Raw genomic sequence first — 20,651 nt, 5'->3', positions numbered from 1 at the left:
ACGTGCAAATGATCTTGCAGAATCGAACGAATTGCTGGTGCATTTAGGCCCAAAGTATCCTCTATCTGTTGGTAGGTCACTCGCCTGTTTTCGTCAAGCATTTTCCTCACAGCAGTAACGTTTTCCTCCGTAACTGACGTTCGTGGCCTTCCCGGCCTCTCAGAATCCTCCAGAGTGAAATTTCCCCTTTGGAATTCTCTATACCACCTGAATATCGTTGTACGATGTGGACAATCATCATCTAGTGCAAGAGTCATTTCTTCTAAGCACTGGTCTATGGTTAAACCACGCACGAAATTATACCGCAAAACTGTCCTTATCTCATTTCGTGACCACGATGCCATCGCAAGCACTTTACACTCTCACTACTAATGAATAACTGAGCCCATCGACTTGGCGCGGCGGCTACTATGCACGTATGAACATGTCTCAACATGCAGCAACAAGCAGCTTCCTGTGATTCATTGTTGCGTCATATTGCAAAACTTTCCTAGTACCCTTTGTATTACTGACTACCTGTCGTCAGCTGGTACAGAGGTACAAACTGCACACCCAGGTAGCAAACTTTATATTAAGTAGCCCTCTGTGGCAGCACGGATGGCTACTTTAAACATAGTGGTTTCGCCACTTGTTTATTTAAAAATGTCCGAAATCGAGTTATGGAAGATTTTTAAAAGCTTCAATCGGAGTTACAGTTAGCCAATCCCAGGAGGAGGAAGTATGATACCCACCCTTGGAAGTATGGTTAGCACACACTTGTACAATATGGCCTAAGTGGCTGATCAACCTAAAAATCGACAACAGTAATCCTTGTGGAGTTTATTCAAATAATTTACGCTTTTCGGGATTTATCAGCAAAGAAATAAAGAGTTACTACCAACGTTAATTCTCTCATAAGCTATGTCCAAAGCTTTGTAATCGTCAAGAAAATTTCTGTTTTTTTACGCATTTTAGAGACGGACTATCAATAACCACGCCTCTTTCCTGTCACACAAAATGTATTTCAGAGGCCAATACGATATGCTTAAAACACAAACATGCGTTTGTGTTCTAACTGGAGTAACTTATAGATGGGGCTCTCTTCTCATTTTTATTTTCACTTTCGTTCTGATGTGCATCACTGACTTGTACATATTATATTACAGTAGTTCGCAAATTTTAGTGACATAAGGGACCTTTTAGTGACCTTCAGCTTAAAAAAATTTTTCGCAGACCCAAATGAATCGCAATGAAATATTGCTTAAGCATGTTTCAACACATTTCGGTTCTCCTTGAATATATCAAAACGCCTTCAGGGATCTTCATACCGCAGTTCGGGAAACGCCGTTATATTATATTTAAAAATAAATAAATAAATAAATAAATAAAGTAAGGGGGCTAGCAGGAAATACGTTCCTAAAAAGTACCGCTTTGGGCAAGACTAACCTACCAGAAAAAATAGGTTTGGAGAAAAGCAAAAAATACCAAGGGTATTTAAAAAGTTCGTGGCCTGTATGAAGGATTTATTTCAGGATTTGGCAGCATGTTACTTTTCGACATAGTCCCCTTTGGGGTCAATACACTTTCGCCACCGATGCTGCAATGCGTTGATTCAATCTGAGAACAGTTTTCTATTCAGTCTCCAGGAACGCATCCCCTGCAGTAATGACGTCACTATCAGTGAGAAAATGGATGCCAACCAGTTATTTTTTCAAATAAAGAAATAGGTGAAAGTACGATGATGCTCGATTTTATGAATATGGGGGATGGTCCAAGATTTCAAAGCAGCACAGCCATGACAAATAACAGACTTGTTCTGGTGCAACAAGACTCCTTTGCTGGGTTTTCCCCCGAGTTTGTTTTTGATGTTTTCATGTAAACGGCTCACAAAGTCTGCGTAATATGTCCCTGTAACTCTCTGGCCTTTCTGAAAGTAATCCACTAGCAACACTCCATCTGCATCCCAAAAAAAAAAAAAAAAAAAAAAAAAACACTATACCATCACCTTGGGAAGAAGAACTCTTTCCACTCTTTAGACTGCTCCTTTGTCTACGGCTGAAAGCGATGGACCCACATCTCATCCATGGTCACAAACCTTGCAAAGAAATTTGCTGGATATGCTTGAAAACAAAGCAAATGTTCACTTAACTTGACAACGTTTTTTCTTGGGACCCATCGTGCTGACCCTTTCCATAGCAGGAACCTCTGTTAATGTGGCACACACGTTCAGACGCCCAAGATACTGGCAATGTACCCAACTGTCACTTATCGATCACTCATCATCACCAGACTCTCCCTCCCTCGTTTAAATTCTGCTGCCCACTTCTTAACCATGGAAAAGCCAACAGAATTCCCCAAATGTTGTAATCATATCCTCATGAATTGGCTTTGGCGTTAGTCCCATTTGTCCAAATATTGAATGACTGCGCGGTGAATGATTTTGTTCCTCTTTCCTTATTAACACAAATTTTGTCGACTCCAGGGCCTGTAATTAAAAAATAGATGTAACTTAAACTGGATGAAACTTGGTGGCTTACTATTTGAGTGTTATTCTTTCAAGTACAGAAATTTTTAACACTGTACTGCCATCCTTTCATATTAAGGCCACGAACTTTTCAAACGCAACTCGTACAGAAATAAAATATATAAAAATAAACCGACTTTATCATATAAATGATGATAAGGTCGTTAATCCAAAAGGGAAAAATATATAAACATAGATCAGGAAAGGTATACATACAAAAAAAATATCAACTATCCTCCTAGAAAGCATTCTCATTTGATATTGCGAAACACTGTGGCCTTCAAAGAGTTACGAAAAAACAGCTCTTTCATCTACCACCTTTCTTGTGAAAGTTAGCAAAAATCCCAGTCAGAAACTTAAAAAGCAAACTAACTGGATTAAAAAGTTAACAGTTACTGTAATACAACACTATGCGAGATGCAAAGGTGATTAAAAAAAAAAACAAAAAACGAGTCGACTTATACGACGAAATATACGGTAATTTGTTTTGAAGTAACATTGGAAAGATTGGAAAAAACAGGTTACGCTTCAACACCTGTGATTACCGTAAACAGAATTTTAACAGCAACGCCCATGGTTTTCCAACTCTGCATTAACTCGCCTCTCGAGAGACAGCCACACATATATGAACTTCATCATCATTAACAACAGGTTACTATTTGAAGTAAACAGAATGTTGTATGCTGTGCCATCAACCTGAAATCTACTTAGAGCCTGCTGCAGCAGTGTTTCAAATCTAATATCCACCTGGAAAGGAACGTGGGTTCAGATGATTTACGCCCCTCCCCACCTGCTTCTTTCTCTCTGTGTGTATCCAACCTGTGATACAACGCACCGATTCGGAAAAATATTAAAATTATCTTGGGCTATGAAAATTATCAGAATCATAAAATATGGCCATAAAAGACCGATTTGAGTAAAAGAGATTGCGCATCAATAGTTGGATGAATTTTCTTTTCTTTCTTTTTTTTTTTTTTTTTTTTTAATCTGCATGTTCTTTCAAGTGTCTGGATACATTCAACCGATAAATGAATGGCCCAATTAAATTATGGTACTTTCTCTTTTAGAACTAAGACACCAGTGGTATAATGAGAAGTCGTTTTCCTGAAGATGTGCTCGTCCCATTTACTGTGCGTCTGTCTGGAAAGTGAAACGCCACTTTCCCATGCGACACTTCTCGGTCACAGCTGTGCGAGTTCCTTATGTGCCAGGAGGGTTAGATGTTTGAAATTTAAAACGCATGTCACGTAACAACTGGTCGCACAGTCTCGGCTGCTACTGAGGCAGATCTCCAGGGAAAATATTCTGTATCGCTACTCAACATCGGAGGAAAATATGTAAGCAAATTCTTGCATTGATAACCACTTTGAGCAGAGTAGATTTTTCGAAGTAGCCACAGAAAACGTCAAGGGCAATGGCACTACTGTGAAACACCACTATTATTCAGCAGTACGGTTAACAAGTAACTTAGCAACGGACAAATCGATGGGAGTCATTAGCCAAAACTGTAGTTCTACGACCGAAACGCTTCTTCCAACAGTTATGTCTCATACAACGCATGATCGGAAGCTAGTAGGCGGAGCACCTGGATAAAACCAAGTGGCAAGTACAGTTACAAAGGTTCCAGGAAAGTGGCTAAGGTCAATGAACCCTGTACGCAACAAAGGAATCAAATGGTCACCGTAACAAAAGGATTATGGTTCTCGGTCGTATGGGTTTATCAGAGCAGAAACATTGCTGAACGTACAGTTACTGCCACAGAAAATGCGCCTTGTGGCCAACGCATCATCGCATTACAAACGCCATTCCCCGAAACACGACCGGGATGGAAGTGTGCACTTCAGGGTTCTCCTATGTATGGAACTTGATACTGGAATACGTAGATGCGATTAAGAGACAAAATTTTGATGCATGGTGATGCTGTAGAACGGATTGCAAAAGGCTGATTAACAGATGGATCGTTGCCTATCTCATTTAGACAAGTAATCTTATCTATACCTAGAAAAGGCTTCCGTGGAAGAATAACAGCACTATTCTTTCACACTGATCACTCAATAACTTCCCTGAATCCGTTCCAAGGAGCCCACTTAATGTGGAGGCAAAATGGCGGAGCTTTTCATCCCGTAAACTGATAAACTGCCTTAGAATCCACCAAATTCACATACCTAGCACACAGACGCTACCTTGGTAATGTTCCAGAACAACTTATAAAAAATAAATAATAATAATAGAAGCAAGTTAAACACCGAACCAATACTTTAACGGTCTGAAGTCAACCAGATATGAGAAATGCGATACAGCCAAGACAAACGTGTCGCTATTCAGGTCGCATAATGGTTTTGCGCTTAACAATTACCTTATCTCTAATCGTGATTATTCTGGATAGTTAAAATTTCAACTAATTAGTTACCTAGTAAATTTTAGTCAGTTGAAATACAGAACCAATTTTTGATCTTTTTAAGGAAGTAATTATGTGTGATTAACCGCGTAATGGTCTAACCAAAAACAAAAAAAAATATGTAATTCATATCTAGCGTTTATCTCAACATAAAATTCTAAATGTTATTTAAATGGAGAAAATGTCATATGGAGAAGTCCGTTGTCATTATGTAGTAGATCCTGAAGTACATAATGAGTCATTATTGAATCCGTTGTCATTATTAATGACAACAGATCCCAACAGGGTTCGGTCCAACCATCTTTAGATACACATTTGGTTTAGAAACCGAACGAAAGTGTGCACACAGCAGCATTACTATACTGGCCAAACTAATCTCTTTTTAAAAAAAAAAAAAAAACATGGGATATAACCAAGAATCTAATCACACGAAAGCCAAGAATCAAGGACACAACCAACGGTCTTAGAAAACAAATGAAATGGAATGAATTAGTAGGAAACATGTTACCAATAAACACAACTCTTGGAAAATAAAAGCCATCAAATGAAGGCAAAATGAACATATCACTAATCTAAAAGGATTATACAGGGGGATATTTTGACGCAGCGGCTGGAATGAAACGAAATTCCTACACTTTATGCATTTGGTTTTCGATCATGGAATCATTCTGTTTCCACTGAAGACTGGGTAAGAGTAAGGCATTTGGGCTTATGTTAGACTGCGAGAAAAATATCACTGTTAGTAAACGTATGCCGAAGCTGAATTACTCTATGAGCAAACTTATTCCGAAGCTGAATAGCTTCAGCCTAAGTTTGCTAATAGAGTCCACCCAACAGCTGAAGCTCATTGAATAACAAATTCATCTGTTCAGGTGATGCAATACACGTTAAAAGGTTATTAGCAACTAAGACGGAACTATGAATAACAGTATGTAAGCCGAGAATAAGACCAAGCCTTATTATTAAGGTTAGTGATCCCTAACATTAATTCCTGCACTTGGACCTGACCCTGTCATAACGAGTTTCCTTCCTCTTATACTTAAAATAAGTAACACTTCCCCATTAATGAAGTCTGGTGTTACTTATTCTCAGTTGAGTACCACCACCCAAGAAAACACCATTTCAAAGCTCTTCTCATCAGTGGGAGAGTAGGTATCCCAGAAGTGTAAGAGCTGATGACCCAGTTGTGACATACTTATACAATATGAGAGATGCCAAAAGGTGTGCAATTGTGAAGCATTCAGGAGAGCAGAGGTGCATGTGACAAAGGGACTGGCAAGGTACCAGAACATGATGCTCTTAACAAATCTAGTTTTCTATAATGACCACTCTTATACCACATGAATATTCAAATAGTTTATTTAGCTAATAACTAAACCCCTATATATTAAGGTAATGTTTCAGGAACCTTGTCAGAACCCATCCTCAGATCATACATAAACAGAAGGCTGGCAACAGCCTCCTGTTTGTGTGTGTGTGTATGTATGGTCTGCAGATGATTATGTATGTATGGTCTGCAGATGATTATGTATGTATGGTCTCAGGATGGGTTCTGGCAAGGTTCCCAAAATGTTACCTTAATGTATAGGGATTTAATTATTAGCTAAATAAACTATCTGAATATTCACGTGGTATAAGAGTGGTCATTATAAAAACTAAATTTCATGGAAAACCACCACATAACATCCTTCTCCAGTATATTAGAGTTGTTAACAAAGGCAATAATCATGGAGTAATAGCAGTTTTTCCTTAATCACAACTTTTTTTTGAGTCATGATTAAGGAAATATGCTTGCTTTTATGAATTACAACTTTAAATTATTTACATAAAATTATATTTGATCATTTGGAATTTTCACTAATGCACACTTCCACTTCTAATCCAAATTAGTGAAATTGTATTGTACAAAACAAAAAAAAAGAAAAAGTTATCAAAATTAAAAATTATCAGCACATGGGTAGGTCACCCAGAAGTGTAAGAGCTCATGATGCAGATGTGATGCCTTTATATAATCTGAGAGATGCCAAAAGGCATGCACTGCAAAGCATTTCATAATATGAGGAATCATACTAATGATGCATAATGTACAAACTTCAGTTTGTCTTAGAATTCAACTATGTAGTAATGGTGCAAATGCACTAAACAATGTTAGAGCCTGAATTTTTTATAGTTTGTAGCTTTCTACTCTAAAATTTGTGACAATTGGGTCATCTCTTATACCTCTTGGCACTTATCTGCCCACTGATGAGAAGCCTAATGACTTCAAAACAGCCAACTGGGTGGGTGATGGTACTCAACTTAACAGAAAAAGACAACTTGTGAAGGATTTCACAATATAAGATGCCATAATAATGATGCCTAATGCATCATTATTATAGTATTGGGGTTAAGACTGGCTGGAGTTAGCATTAGGCAAACTCCAGCAAAACTTAACCCCAAATTTGTCATACAACATCAAATTGACCCTGCACGATCAGAGGCAGACCGGGTCAAAAATTCTTACAGGAGAAAACAAAATGTATCAGAGGTCAGAGTGTAATATTGAAAATCACATTGGCCTCCAGCCCACTGGGGTTTCCCCAATAAGTCTTATGGCCAGTCTGCCTCTGTGCACGATTAAAAGCGATTTGTGCTTCATCTATTCCATCAACGCCGCTGAAACTCCTAATACCTGTTGTTGAAAATGGTTTCTTTGAATTGGTTGGAGAAAATTCTGTTAATTATCAACAATTAATAAAAATTCATGATTAAGTTAAACCTAATTACATGCATCTGTTGATTCACGTGTCATGAACAGCTATAGATAGTAATTTCGCTTTACTGCCACACACTTTCCTCCAATCAGTAATGCTCTCTGGCTTCATGACATTGATGCATCATCTCGAATCAAACTATTTATGCATACACTTCACATTTCATGTAGTGAGCATTGCTGTGAGTGATGTGCTCTCCTCAAATCAAAGTAAGTTGAAGGGTGGGGTTTTTAAATTTGCATTTGCTCTCTGACAAGTCTACAGTGAGTTTTAATTTTAAAAAAAATTAATCACACCATGCAGAATTCTAATGCAGACCTCTGCTTTTTAGAACGTAAAGACAGCTGATCCTTTAATCTGAAGACTGAAGATACCATACAATTGTTATTTTCAAGGCCAGCAGCTGCTTTTTGCTTCTCAAAATGCTTGTCCTGCATGCATTTTTGCTGTTGTCATACCTAATCATTAAATGTATTCTACAAGCCATACAATATACAATTTAGCATTGTGACTGTGATACCCTGAACTTCTTTGTCTATACAGTAGTCCTTCAACCTCAGAAATAAGAAATCACATGGTGTCACGTTAAGAGTGTGTAGGATGGGGGGGGGGAATTGTAATATCTCTGCACCAACATTTCCAACTGCTGTTTTCAGTGTGCCATTTTCATACTGAAGCTCAGGTAATTTTTCACAAGTTGCATGGCACAGTTCTTTTCCCATAGAACTCTGACTTTCTTAAAATATGATATGATAAAACTTTATTCGTTATATTATTACAGACATATGTTTTGAAAGATATGGAACTATATGCAATTTGCACTAGCTTTGTGCAAATTACATAGTTGCATTAAACAAGGCACTTCCATGATTTTCAGTTAATAGAATCCCTGTTTAATACAATCAAAAAGAATTTTAAAAAGTGATTCTATTATGCAGTGGGTGCTGTATTTTTTTTACCTCAATGATGAGTTTATAAATGGCATTAACAACATAAACAGCAGTGTGTAATATCTAATAACTCTCAATCCAATATTTTTTTAATTCAATATTTTTTCTTGCTTCAAAAAATAGTTCACAAACAACACTACTCACCATTATACAGTTGGGTTTTCCTACTGCCCATAGGTTGACCTTCTTGTCCTCTCCACCAGTAACTATCACCCTGCCAGACTTTCTGCCCAGGGCCAGACATGTAACACTGGCACCATGGGCAACAAATTCCTCTGGAAAGAGGAAAAGGGAAAAAAAATCAAAATTAAATAAGTATATAATACACATAAAGGAATGAAAAAATAAGTGAGTATCTAGTGCAAAGGTTTCTTTAGCAGCAAAGATTAAAATGCAAAAATGAATGAAAGAACCAAATGTAAAAGGTCAGTGATCCAATATAAGACCACATTTAGAATACTATATTCAAGTATAGAGACCTCATCTGAAAAAAAAAAAAAAAAAAAAAAAAAAAGGGCAACTTGAACAGCGAGATCAGCAAAAGGGCGACCATATGAGGAAAGACTCCAATTATATGGGCTACAGAGCTTGGCAACCAGGCACCTCAGAGGTGACCTGATTGAGGTTTATAAGCCTCTTAGAGGGGTTAGTAAATTGAATGAAGGTGGAATTTCCACTGTTATAGAGAATTCCAGAACTCAGGAGCATAAATTCAAATTACAGGGGTTGAGGTTAGATTAAATTGTGGGAAATTTTCTTTCAGCTAACGAGTCATTGATTGTTAGAAAAAATTCCCTCACACATAGTTGAGGCTGACAGTTTGAATAAATTCAAAGGTCAACTGGATAGTGACCTATATGAGGAGGGAAGAATATAATTTGTCTTCTTATCTATCTATCTTTTTTTTTTTTTCTTTTTTTTCCCCCCTTTTCTTTTGTTTTGTTTTTGCCAGTGCAGCGAAAGACTGGCTTCTTTGCAATATGTGGCAAATACTATAAAAATATTCAAAAATATATTCATTCTTTCATAAAACTAAATTTTAAAATATAGCCTACAAGAGAAGCAACAGAAATAAGGTTTATGTTTAAATTAATAGATTCACAAAAGCATTTTGGTTTAAATATTGTTTGAATTTAAATAACAAAAGAGTCTTTAATTAACTGGGAAGATGATTTAGAACCTAAAGTGGAGAAAGGGGAAAGGGAGAGAAGGGTGACAAGTTGAGACAAAAGAGTACTGCTAAAATTAATATCCAAAATGTGTAGGACAGAAATAAAACCAGTAATACTAAATAGCAAGCATGTCTGTCATCGGGTTTTAGGTGCATCAGTGACTTACTCTATATATACTGCACCACTCTGCATCATGTCCGTATAAGTACATGTTCATGGGCAAAAACCCAGAATAGTTCATAGGAAAACTCTACTCCATCACTCTGCCTGCAATTGGTTAACTAAATTTGACCGAAGAGGACTTGAAAAATTCCTTCAGATGTTGTCATCGTAAATCAAACTCACACCTCTCCAAATGAGTGACAAGTGGAAAAACAACACTGGTGCATATGAAGATTAATGTAATTTAAGAATTTTTATTGAAATTTCATAAAATTTCGCACGTCTTTTTTATTTTAACATTATGAACCTGAAAGAGTTTCCATCATTTGGGCCACATGCAGGATGAAAATCTGAAACCCCTGCTGTATAAAGAAGCAGAGTCATATATACAAAAAAATGGGAAATTAACAACAATGCAGAAAGTAGAGGGGGAAGGAGAAAATGCAGTAAGGTAACAGAAAGGTAAAAAAAAAAACACAGAAAGCTGATTAGGATAGAGAGGGGATATAACCTTGCCAACACAAAAAAAAAATGAAGGTTGTTGGGAGGAGGGGGCACGATTCTTCAAAAAACATATATATATTTTTTAAATAAAAAAAAATTATATGAAAAGAAAAACCTAAGAATAAAGTTGTTGTTATTTGGTTTTTAGGAGCATTAACAATTAAGGCCATATTGCTCTGGGAATATGCGGTGGTCATTCCTTGGCCTTTCCACATCCTCCGTACTTGGTGGTCACAGGCTCGAACCCCAGTCTAATCAAGAAGTGTGTGTGTTATGCACTGCTGCTCCTGCCCACATGACTACGGAGGCGCCCAAGAATAAAATGCTAGGATGAAACTGATCAATTATAGATCAATGAGACTTTTAACATTTTCAAAATTCTTTAAATGGTTCATTTCACAACAATGTAGAAACATAATGCTACACTACACAGAACTGTAGTTTTATTTCATTTTTTTATTATTTATTTATAATCTATTATTTTTTCACTTTTCTCATTTTATTTTTTTTTTATAATTTCATATGCCTTATAACTTATATGTTATTGCTTGATTCTTATACCATCTGACCCCCCCCATAGCTTAGTCATGCAGTTTCATGCAGCTTCAATGTCTTTTTTTTAATTACAGGTCCTGAAGTCAACAAAGTTGTGTGAATGAGAAAATATGGACAAAGTTAATTGCTGGGCAGTCATCCAATATTTGGGGGGGGGGAAAAAGTTGCTAACACTAAAGGCAATTTGTGAGGATAAGGTTACAACATCAGGGAATGATACCCCTTCCTAGTGCATGGTTAAGAAATATGCAGCTAAATTTAAATAAGGTAGGGAGAGCAGCCTGGAAGATGACCCATAGTGTGGAAGACCTGTAGCTCCAGAAGTTTTTCTCAATGTGCATGATTCGGTAATGAGTGATCAATGAGTGACAGTTTGCTACATTGCCAGTGTCTTGGGCATCTCATCTGAACCACATAATAATAGAGTTTCTTGTTATGAAAAATGTCTCAGCATGATAGCTCCCAAAGTTGTTGACAGCATATTAAAAATGCACAAGAGTTGAAGTTAAGCATACATTTGAATCATTTTCAAGCAGATCCAAATTTTCTTGCAAAGTTTGTGACCATGGATGAGAGGTGAGTCCATCACTTTCAGCCAGACAACAGAGCAGTGCAAACAATAGAAATATAGCTCTTCTCTTCTGCAAAGAAAACCGTCCATTCCTTCTGCTGGCAAAGTAATGGCATTGGTTTTTTTGGATGCTGATGGAGTTTACTAGTAGGTTACACCAAAAAGGCCAGACAATCACAGGGCATATCACCTTGTGAGCCATTTGCATGAAAACATCAAAGACAAACACTGAGGGAAACTCAGCAAAGGAGTCTTGTTCCAACAGGACAACGTGCCTGCTCACAAGGCTGTCATTGCCATGGCTACAATGCATGAGTGTAGCTTTGAAATCTTGGACCATCTCCCATTTTCACCAGACCTAGAATCATCAGACTTTCATCTATTTCCTAATTTGAAAAAATACCAGGCTGGCATCTGTTTCCTCACTGACAGTGATGTCACTGCAGCAGTGAGAAAAAACCCAAGAGAAAACTTTCTTCGTAGCTGGAATTAACACATTGCAGCAAGGAGAGTATGCTGAAAAGTAACATGTTACCAGACTCCTTAAATAAATCCTTCATACTCAGGAAACAACTTTTCGAATGCCCCTCAGATGAGTATACCATTTAAATAGACAACACTTTCACTGCTTTTCTTTTAATAAAAGTTTTGTATGCAAAATCCTTTGAGGTAAAAAGTCCCCCCCCCCTCCAAATTCCAATTATCAGTTTTACTGATATGGTATTATGAATCTGGAAAATGAGTGTTACAACACTATTATCAAATATCTTCATCACCCTTGCTTGCACACCCCCCTTCTCTCTCTCCTTTGTTTTTCAATTCTTGGAGATGCAATGCCATGCTACAGTGTAAAGTTGTTAATAAAAATCAATGCTGCTTTTACTATCTAATGATTTTTATTTATAAAAACCCTTTGAATTCTTTAAGTTCATTGTGAATAATAACATAAATAATGTACAATACCTTATTAATTTTAGCAGTTACTAAATCAAAATTTATTCATACACTTTCTTTCTAAAAAAGTGCTTGCAATTAAGAAAATAATGGTTGCTTGAAAATTGTATTTTTTATCTATATAATAATTTGTTTATGTTCCTCCATCCAGAAGGCACTTTGAACTTGAATAACTCAAAGACTAAACAGGCTTTTGAGCTGATTCCTTTTGCAATAACTTTTATTTAGTAGTAAAATTGAGAAAAAAAAAAATCCAAAAAACTTTGTCCGATTTTCAAATCCCATGAATTGATTTAGCTCCCAGTGAAACTAACTTGCCATTTACTTTGAAGAGAAGACAATTTCTTAGATTTTATCATCACAATCAACAAATCTCAGGTCAGACTTTCAAAGTTGTCTAGTTTGACTAATTATTGTTTGCTTGCTTGACTAGTTTGTCTAATTATTGTTTTCAACAAAGTTGCCTGTTTTTCTGATGGAAAACTTTATGCAGCAATTTCTAGGTCCAGTTAATTTTTGTGCAATAATTGTAATTATTTTAAAAGGCCGATATAATCATACATGTAAAAAATTATCAAATTGCAATTTGATAATTTTTTAACTAGATATTCGCCACGGGTATTCTAGTTAAAAAAAAAACCTTCAATGTACTTACAGATACGATTTATCACAGATACAATAAATAGTCCATCTCATTTAAGAAAACCATATAAATAAGTAAATGGAGTTTTCAGATTGTTGTAAAGCAACGCCTTCCGCTGTAGGCGAAAACAGACAATTTTACTCGCTGTAAAATTTTCTAATTGTCTTGAGATTATTACTATATGTACTACCCTTATACCAAGTGAAATTAATAATATAGTTTATTAAGCTATTCGCCGAAACTACTATGCATTAAGGTAAAGTTTCAGGTATCTTACCGATACCCATCCTCAGACCGAGCTGTTGGGGAACAAAAATAGAAACGGTTACAAATTTGAATACAATTACTAATTGTCTATTTTTGTAACTATCTAAAAGAAATTTATGTAGTCTTAATTTTATTAAAATAACAATTTTACTAAAAAGACGCTATGAAATAGCATCATTAAATTATATCGATTATCATCACTACATTACTACTTTCGTTGGCACGAAACAATAGCTCCATCTTGTGAAATTCTCTGATCCTATGGTATAAATGTTACTAATTTTTATTTCGGCTTGCATTAGCCGGCTACATATTGCCACCTGCACCAAGTCCCTTGAAATTCAAACACCACACATTATTCATAGCACAGCAACAAAGATCAGCATCGCTCAGGGTTTGGTTACCCCATAACGTGAGGAAACCATGTTAGAAGTTCACGGGCAATATTCAGTTACCAAATAAGTTGAAAGTTATTTTCACAGTAACTAAAGTTCCCCCGCTGGTCCAAATAAGATCTTATGCCGACATTTTAGTTTCAATGAATAAAGATCGTGTATCATGCACAGTCCAAACTTGAAGCTACTTGATCTAAAATAGCTCCTAATTATCTGCAAATTTACAACATGACATCAGATTGTGTTTCAACTTCGTGATAAATGATATTACTTGTACACCTAAAGAATTGATGAAATTGGCCGGGATTATTCACAAGCACTTTTGAACTTAAACGAACTGTTTTATTCGGTTCTTCTGGATCGTACACACAACTTTTCATAAAACCTCTGAGCATTAAAAAAATAATAATAAAAAAATATAATGAAACCTCCACGGTTGTTCATAACGCCGTAAAAGTAATGTCGCTTAGGGTTAATGATCTGCGACTCATGCGCAAGCTTAAATCGCCGCCCGATAAAACAAAAGTATTAACTCATTTAAAAGTTTAAGAAATGGAAAACAGCTTTCTTACAACTAATGATAAACAAAGTTCACAACGGGGGTCAATTTTATTGTCGGATAAATGAAGGGACAAGGGAAGAATTAACAGATGGTACATTACCCCATCGTACTGAGTACGGTGACTCTTTGATATCCAGTTCCACGTTCTGCTGTAGGGAGCGCTGGACACTGAAAAACACGGACGAGGGCGACACATATCTCATCCTTTCCGTCATAAAGAACGCTATTTACAAACTAAACAGATTAACTTTTATCCATATAATGTACCACGTGAAAAAAAAAAAAAAAAAAAAGTCGGCGCCACCTTCACAAAGAGGCAGTCTAACTAATGTACATGGTCACATGTTTCAACAGTCTCTCTTCTCTCTCTCCCTGTGATGTCAAGGCTAAACTGCCTAGAAGGCACAATGCGCTCTGCTACCCATGCTTTCTCACAACGACACTAAAACACCCAGAAACCGTTACCTAGGAAACTTAGCGTGGCGTGCCCTCTAACGACTATCCACGAAAGCACAGCAATAATACAAAAAGCAAATACGGAAGGACATAAGAGGAAATTGTACACTTTTAAAGAGATGGCAAGGACGAATTCCGCTTACCGTTTTACAACGCGATTTCATTTAGCAAATAAAGAGCTCCATTATGGTAAACATGAGGAAAGGATATGACACGTTTGGGTGCTTGTGCACTTCCTCAAAAAACATCTCGTGGCTTCATGCAAAGAACAGTGAATTCAACGTTAAATTTAAGGAAAATTAAAGACTCGCTATCTGAAGGGGAAAAAAAAAACAAACACACACACACACACTATTATACGCTTAATTGCTGTATCTTGATACACTACCTACTAGATGGCAATTAGAGAAATTAATTAATATTGGAATCCGGCGTTACCGTTCCCATTACAGTACAATTCCGGAGCATTTTAATTTTTTCCCATGTCTTCAATTAACAATACGGTATTTTTCAATTACTTTTATTTAATTATTTTTGTGGCATTTAAATGGATGTGTTATAAAATTAATGAAAGTATAATTAAGGTAACCCGAAACATGCTTTAAAGGAAAGTTAATGACGATAGTTAGAGCTTCAAGTTTTGTAGGGAACCACCTCTTAATCTTCATTGAGTGGCCACTTCATTAGGTACGCCTTTCCTTTTCATGAAATGGACTATTCCTTCAGTAAGAGTGTCACGTCTTGCACCACAGAGAATTACTACTCTGTCTTGCACATACTCTGAAGCAATAAGTGACCTTGCGTGTCGGTCAAGAACTTAAACAGTATAATACATAAATGTTAGATGTATTAATATATGTCAAATATCGACATATTGGTTATCCTTGTAGAAATCTCAGGGGCAGGATTAAACAGCAGAGATCTAATCCTTCAATGCTAAAGTTATCAACTGACACTGGTTGGAAGTAGGGATCATAAAAAATAATTTAAAAAATCGATATAGGGATCCTATGAAAAACGAAAACCATGTACTAGCGATATATCGCAACCAATATGTTGATATTTAATATAGGAGTGGACAAAATAATGGAAAAACCTGGCAGTAGTTTTTGTACTGTCTTATTTTATGAACGGGCAATGATTTATTTATTTTTTATTTTTTGCAGTAGTACTGTGAAGGAAAGACGATAAAAGATTGTTTATTTAGGGGCAGCATAAAAATATACATGAATAAAATTACCGACCTGTTTTCCAAAGAGGTAAAATTGCTAGTGCACGTTTAGAATGCAGTTTTAGTCACATCGGTGACTAAAACTGCTGATTTGTTTAATGTATCGAAAGTGATGTCAGCATTCAAGTATGGGAAAAACAAAATCTGATAGGACGAATTGTGGAAAAAAATTGATGTTGACTGAAAGTGACCCCCCGGACACTGAAAAAGGTCTATAGCCCGGAAACATAAAACTACTGCCTCAAGAAGAACTGCAGAATTCAATGGGAGAATCAACAATGCAGATTCTAGCAAAATAGTTCGGCAAGAATTTCTTAAGGCTGAAATTTATGGCAGAGCCCCTATTACCAAGCCACTCGTTACTGATGATAATACTAGAAAGAGTATGCAATGGCGCAAGGAGAACAAAAATGGACACTTTATGATTAGAAACATTTTCAGGCAAATCATCAACCATACTTTTTTAAACATCCGGATTGCCTTGTAATAAACATCAAACATTTAGGAGGATCTACAATGGTTTGGGCAGCAATATTTTGGTATTCTTTAAGTCATATCATCATACCGAACTGGAGAATTACTGTCACTGATTATCTTCATATTAGTATTAGTAGTAGCAAATGATGTCAGAAAGAAATTTTATAAGCATCAGCAAAAAAAAAAAAAAACACTTCACCTCCAATAATTTTTCTAGTTCTTCCTTGAATTTATTCACACTACGCACTTTCACACAACGGAAGGAAGTTTGTTCAAATAATCAACCACTCGCTGGCTGAAGGCAAACTTCCGCACACCTTTCCTCAATTTGAATTTCTGTCCCCTCACGTTTGTAGTCTGAGCAAGAGGAAGAATACCATCAGCCCTGAACTTGATCAATCCATTCAAAGCCTTAAACACCTGAATCAGATCACCTAGCAGGTGCTTAGTCTCCAGACGCAGAAATTTGAAGACAGAACCGAAGCCTTTTTTGGCCACGTCCTTCCTAAAATGAGGCCTCCAGACCTGTATACGGTACTCAAGGTGCAGCATAACCAATGCCTTGTACAATGAGATAATTACTACCATATACCTGCTAGCAAAGTTCCTGTATATATCACTGGCATAATCCCATGAGCTGTCCTGGCAGCCAATCTGCACTGCTCAGAGAACTTCGTATCTTACTGATGTTGTTATTTGGTTTTTAGTAGCATTAGCAACTAAGGCCATATTGCTCCGGGGATATGCGGTGGTAATTACCTGACCTTTCCGCATTCTCCGTATTTGGTAGATCACGGGCTCGAACCCCCGTCTGATCAAGAAGCATGTGCTACGCACTGCTGCTCCTACCCACCTGGCTACGGAGGCGCCTCATATCTTACTGCATAATTACCCCACGTCTTTTTAATTTTCCACCTTGAGCATAGTACCGCAAAGTTGGTATGTTAATCTGAGATTACTGCTACTCATATGCAGTACCTTGCATTTGTCATTCTTAAAAGTTCAACTGACATTCCTCAGGATATCTGTACAATTTTTATAGATTTTGTTGCAGTAGCTTACCCTGTTCGCTGTCGTTCACCACACTGCCGACGTTTGTATCATCTGCAAACTTAGACATTAAGCCTGATATACCTTCATCACTGCTCATCATTAAGCCTAATATACCGTCATCATTCAATCGGGACCCGTCTTGAATCCAAGGGTGTTCTCATGATTATGGCTAAGTGTTTGTTTACCTCCTTTGCTGCCTCCCTTAATAAAATTGAATAGATTCCACCTGCCCCAGGTACCTTTTTTATGTCCATCCTCAACAATTTCAGTTATCACAAAGTAATTTAGCTCCTCAGAGTTTGATTTCCTTCTCTAAGGAATTCCTCATCTATGAATGTAGATGAAAAATGCCCATTCAGTTTTTCAGCAACCCGAGCAGGATAATTAACAGTTGAACAATCGACATCAAGTGGATCAATGAAATTGAACCGCTTCCTTCTACTATTAGTATAAATAAAGAAATCTCTGCTGCTTTTCTTTGCAAGAAACGTCGTGTCAACTTCCTTCACTTGCCTAACCTCCTTTGTGACCTGATCACAGACTACTTTATATCTAACATAGGCTTCTGTATCACTTGATAATTTATATGCATCTCATGCAATTTTCTTCTCTGCAACATGTATCATTAGATCATCTCACATTCATTTAGGTCTAAGACTGGAACGGTATTTCTTGGTTGGTGTGAAAAGCCTAGTAGCTCTACGATTACTCTCCTGAATGCTTCCCATTTAGAATATGCTGTTAATAACGTCAGATGGTCCCACTGTATGAAATTTAAAACTGTCGGAGACCACTGTAGTCACCCTTATGAAAACAAAAGCTCTTCCCTTTACTCTTGAGTAAATCACGCATCAGTACACTGATCACTGCCATCCAGTGGGTCTTTTACCTGAAGATTCTTAATGCAATAAAGAATTGCTGCTGATAATCAGATCAAGAGTTGCTTCTTCTTGTTGCCTCTAACATACTGCTATAGAAAACAGTATATTCTGAGTGACAAAGTTCATCCTATGGTGAAAACATTGTTTCCCACAAACGATGCCATATTTCAACCTCTACACCTTCTGAAAGAAGCAGAGATCAGATCTTAAGCCTACGACTGATTACTGAAAAATGCAAAGAATTCAATGTTCCAGTCGTTTTGTATTTTATAGATTATGCAAAAGCATTTGATTGTGTTCAACATGAGAAACGATGACTATTATGGGTTTCCCAATCCACATAATTCAGCTGATTAAGCTATTGTACCAGGAACAGGAAGGAACTGTGAGAACGAACATGGGAAACACGGACTTTTTCACAACAGGTAACGGTGTCAGGCAGGGCTGTATTTTGTCACCTCACCTTTTTAATCTTTATGCCGAAGATATCATGCATGAAGCTTTGGAAGATTTAGAGACTGGCATCAAAATTGAAGGACTGAAGATAAACAACATTCGTTATGCAGATGATACTGTGCTAATTTGTAATTCTAAGGATCATCTTAAAGAAACTCTGAGGAGAGTATGTGAAGCAAGTAAGAAAAAGGATTGTTTCTGAATGTGTGTAAAACTAAAATTATGGTGATTATCTTGATTCCAGTAAAGTGAAGGTTAATGGGCAATATATCGAAGAAGTTGATGAATTTGATTACTTACTTAGGGTTAAGAATAAATAAAAATAGTGACTGCTCAAACAATGTAAAGAGACGACAGGCAATTAATAAAACGCTGGTCGCTGATCTGATCATGGAGAGATCATGATTTGCCCCTAAAGACGAAGCTGAGAATCATTGATTCGTTAATTTTTCCAGTTGCCACTTATGGATGTGAAGGATGGAATATGAAAAGAGTTGACAGGAAGAAAATTGAAGCATTTGAAATGTGGTATTACAGGAAAATACTGCGTATTTCTTACTTAGATCGAAGAACAAATGAGTGGGTATTGAATAAAATTGGCAGGCCTAAAATTCTTCTTCATAGCATCAACAAAAGAAAACTCAAGTTTTTTGGTCATAAGTTTGTTGAAGAATATGATGGAAGGAAAAACCGAGGGGAAGAGGAGCAGAGGAAGACCTGCAACTAGGTGGAAGGATGGGATCAGTGAACTTCTGGGCATGACACTTTGCGATGCTGCTCGTATAGCACACGATCGACGCAGTTGGAGGAATTTGTTGGTGGCCACAACAGCTCCTCAGGGAGCCATGTGACTGAAAGAAGATGTTCCAATACCTACAGCAAGATGAGTCCAATCTTGATTGTAGGAGTATGAAACTGAGGCTAAGTATCTCCCATTGCCTGCACCAGATTTAAACGTTGAGTCACTGTGGGCATATTTAGAGGACAGTGAAAAGCAGATTTCTTCCACCTTCAACACTCAAGGAGCTTGAAATGTTCCTGCATTCCTACATAAAAAAAAATGGTTCAATGTTCCTCTTAAACACAGTTCAAGATTTATTTGAATGTGTTCCACGTAGACTACAAGATGTTTTAAAAGCAAATTGTGGCCCAACACCGTATTAGTGCATACCTGTACCTCTTACCACAGATGTTTTCATTATTTTGCCCACCCCTCTATAACAATAAATCGAATATTTATTAAGTATACTGTTAAGTTCTTGACCGACTGAAAAGATCATTTAATTGCTTCAGGATAGGCGCACTCTAACTGGTACGAAAATGTTAATCGCAACTTTGAACTCTTTGTTTGAGCGTGTATCAGCGACTTAGACTATGCACTCAGTGATCATTGAATTACGACCACCTACCTAATACTGTGTTGAACCACCGTTCGCAGGGATAAAACTACTATTCGTCCAGACACTGATTGCACTAGGTCTGTGAAGACGTCAGTAGGAATCTCCAGCCACGCTACCTGCAAGGCTTTCCACAGTGTCGGAACAGAGACGGTTGTCCCTATGTCTCACTTCCCGCTCCAAAACATCCCACAGATTTTCAATTCGATTGAGGTCAGGCGAATTTAGAGGCCAATCAAGATGGATGATATGTTTCCTGTGTTCCTCGAACCACTCTTACACAGTGCGGGCTCGATACAAGGCGCACTATC

General features: G+C 37.1%; 1 protein-coding gene across 3 annotated transcripts in view; it reads right to left on the bottom strand.

Moving 5' to 3' along the window:
- The window catches only part of LOC150082590 (katanin p80 WD40 repeat-containing subunit B1-like), a 300,395-nt gene that overhangs the window by 184,203 nt on the left and 95,541 nt on the right, over positions 1–20,651 (bottom strand). For 2 of the 3 annotated variants that reach the window (XM_090377538.1, XM_090377539.1), the window contains exons 1-2: positions 14,490–14,612; positions 8,749–8,879 (exon numbers count right to left, since the gene is read on the bottom strand). In XM_090377538.1, the coding sequence (XP_090233664.1) occupies positions 8,749–8,879; positions 14,490–14,604 (246 nt within the window). In that variant the 5' untranslated portion in view covers positions 14,605–14,612. Of the gene's footprint in view, positions 1–8,748; positions 8,880–14,489; positions 14,613–20,651 lie in introns of those variants that run through there. The other variant, XM_090377540.1, reaches the window with a different exon arrangement.

Source organism: Mastigoproctus giganteus, chromosome 7, assembly GCF_048544385.1.
Source record: "Mastigoproctus giganteus isolate SK-2022 chromosome 7, ASM4854438v1, whole genome shotgun sequence".
Lineage (NCBI taxonomy): Eukaryota > Metazoa > Arthropoda > Arachnida > Uropygi > Thelyphonidae > Mastigoproctus > Mastigoproctus giganteus.
Note: the sequence above shows the minus strand (reverse complement) of the source record. Positions and strands in the feature narration are given on the sequence as shown.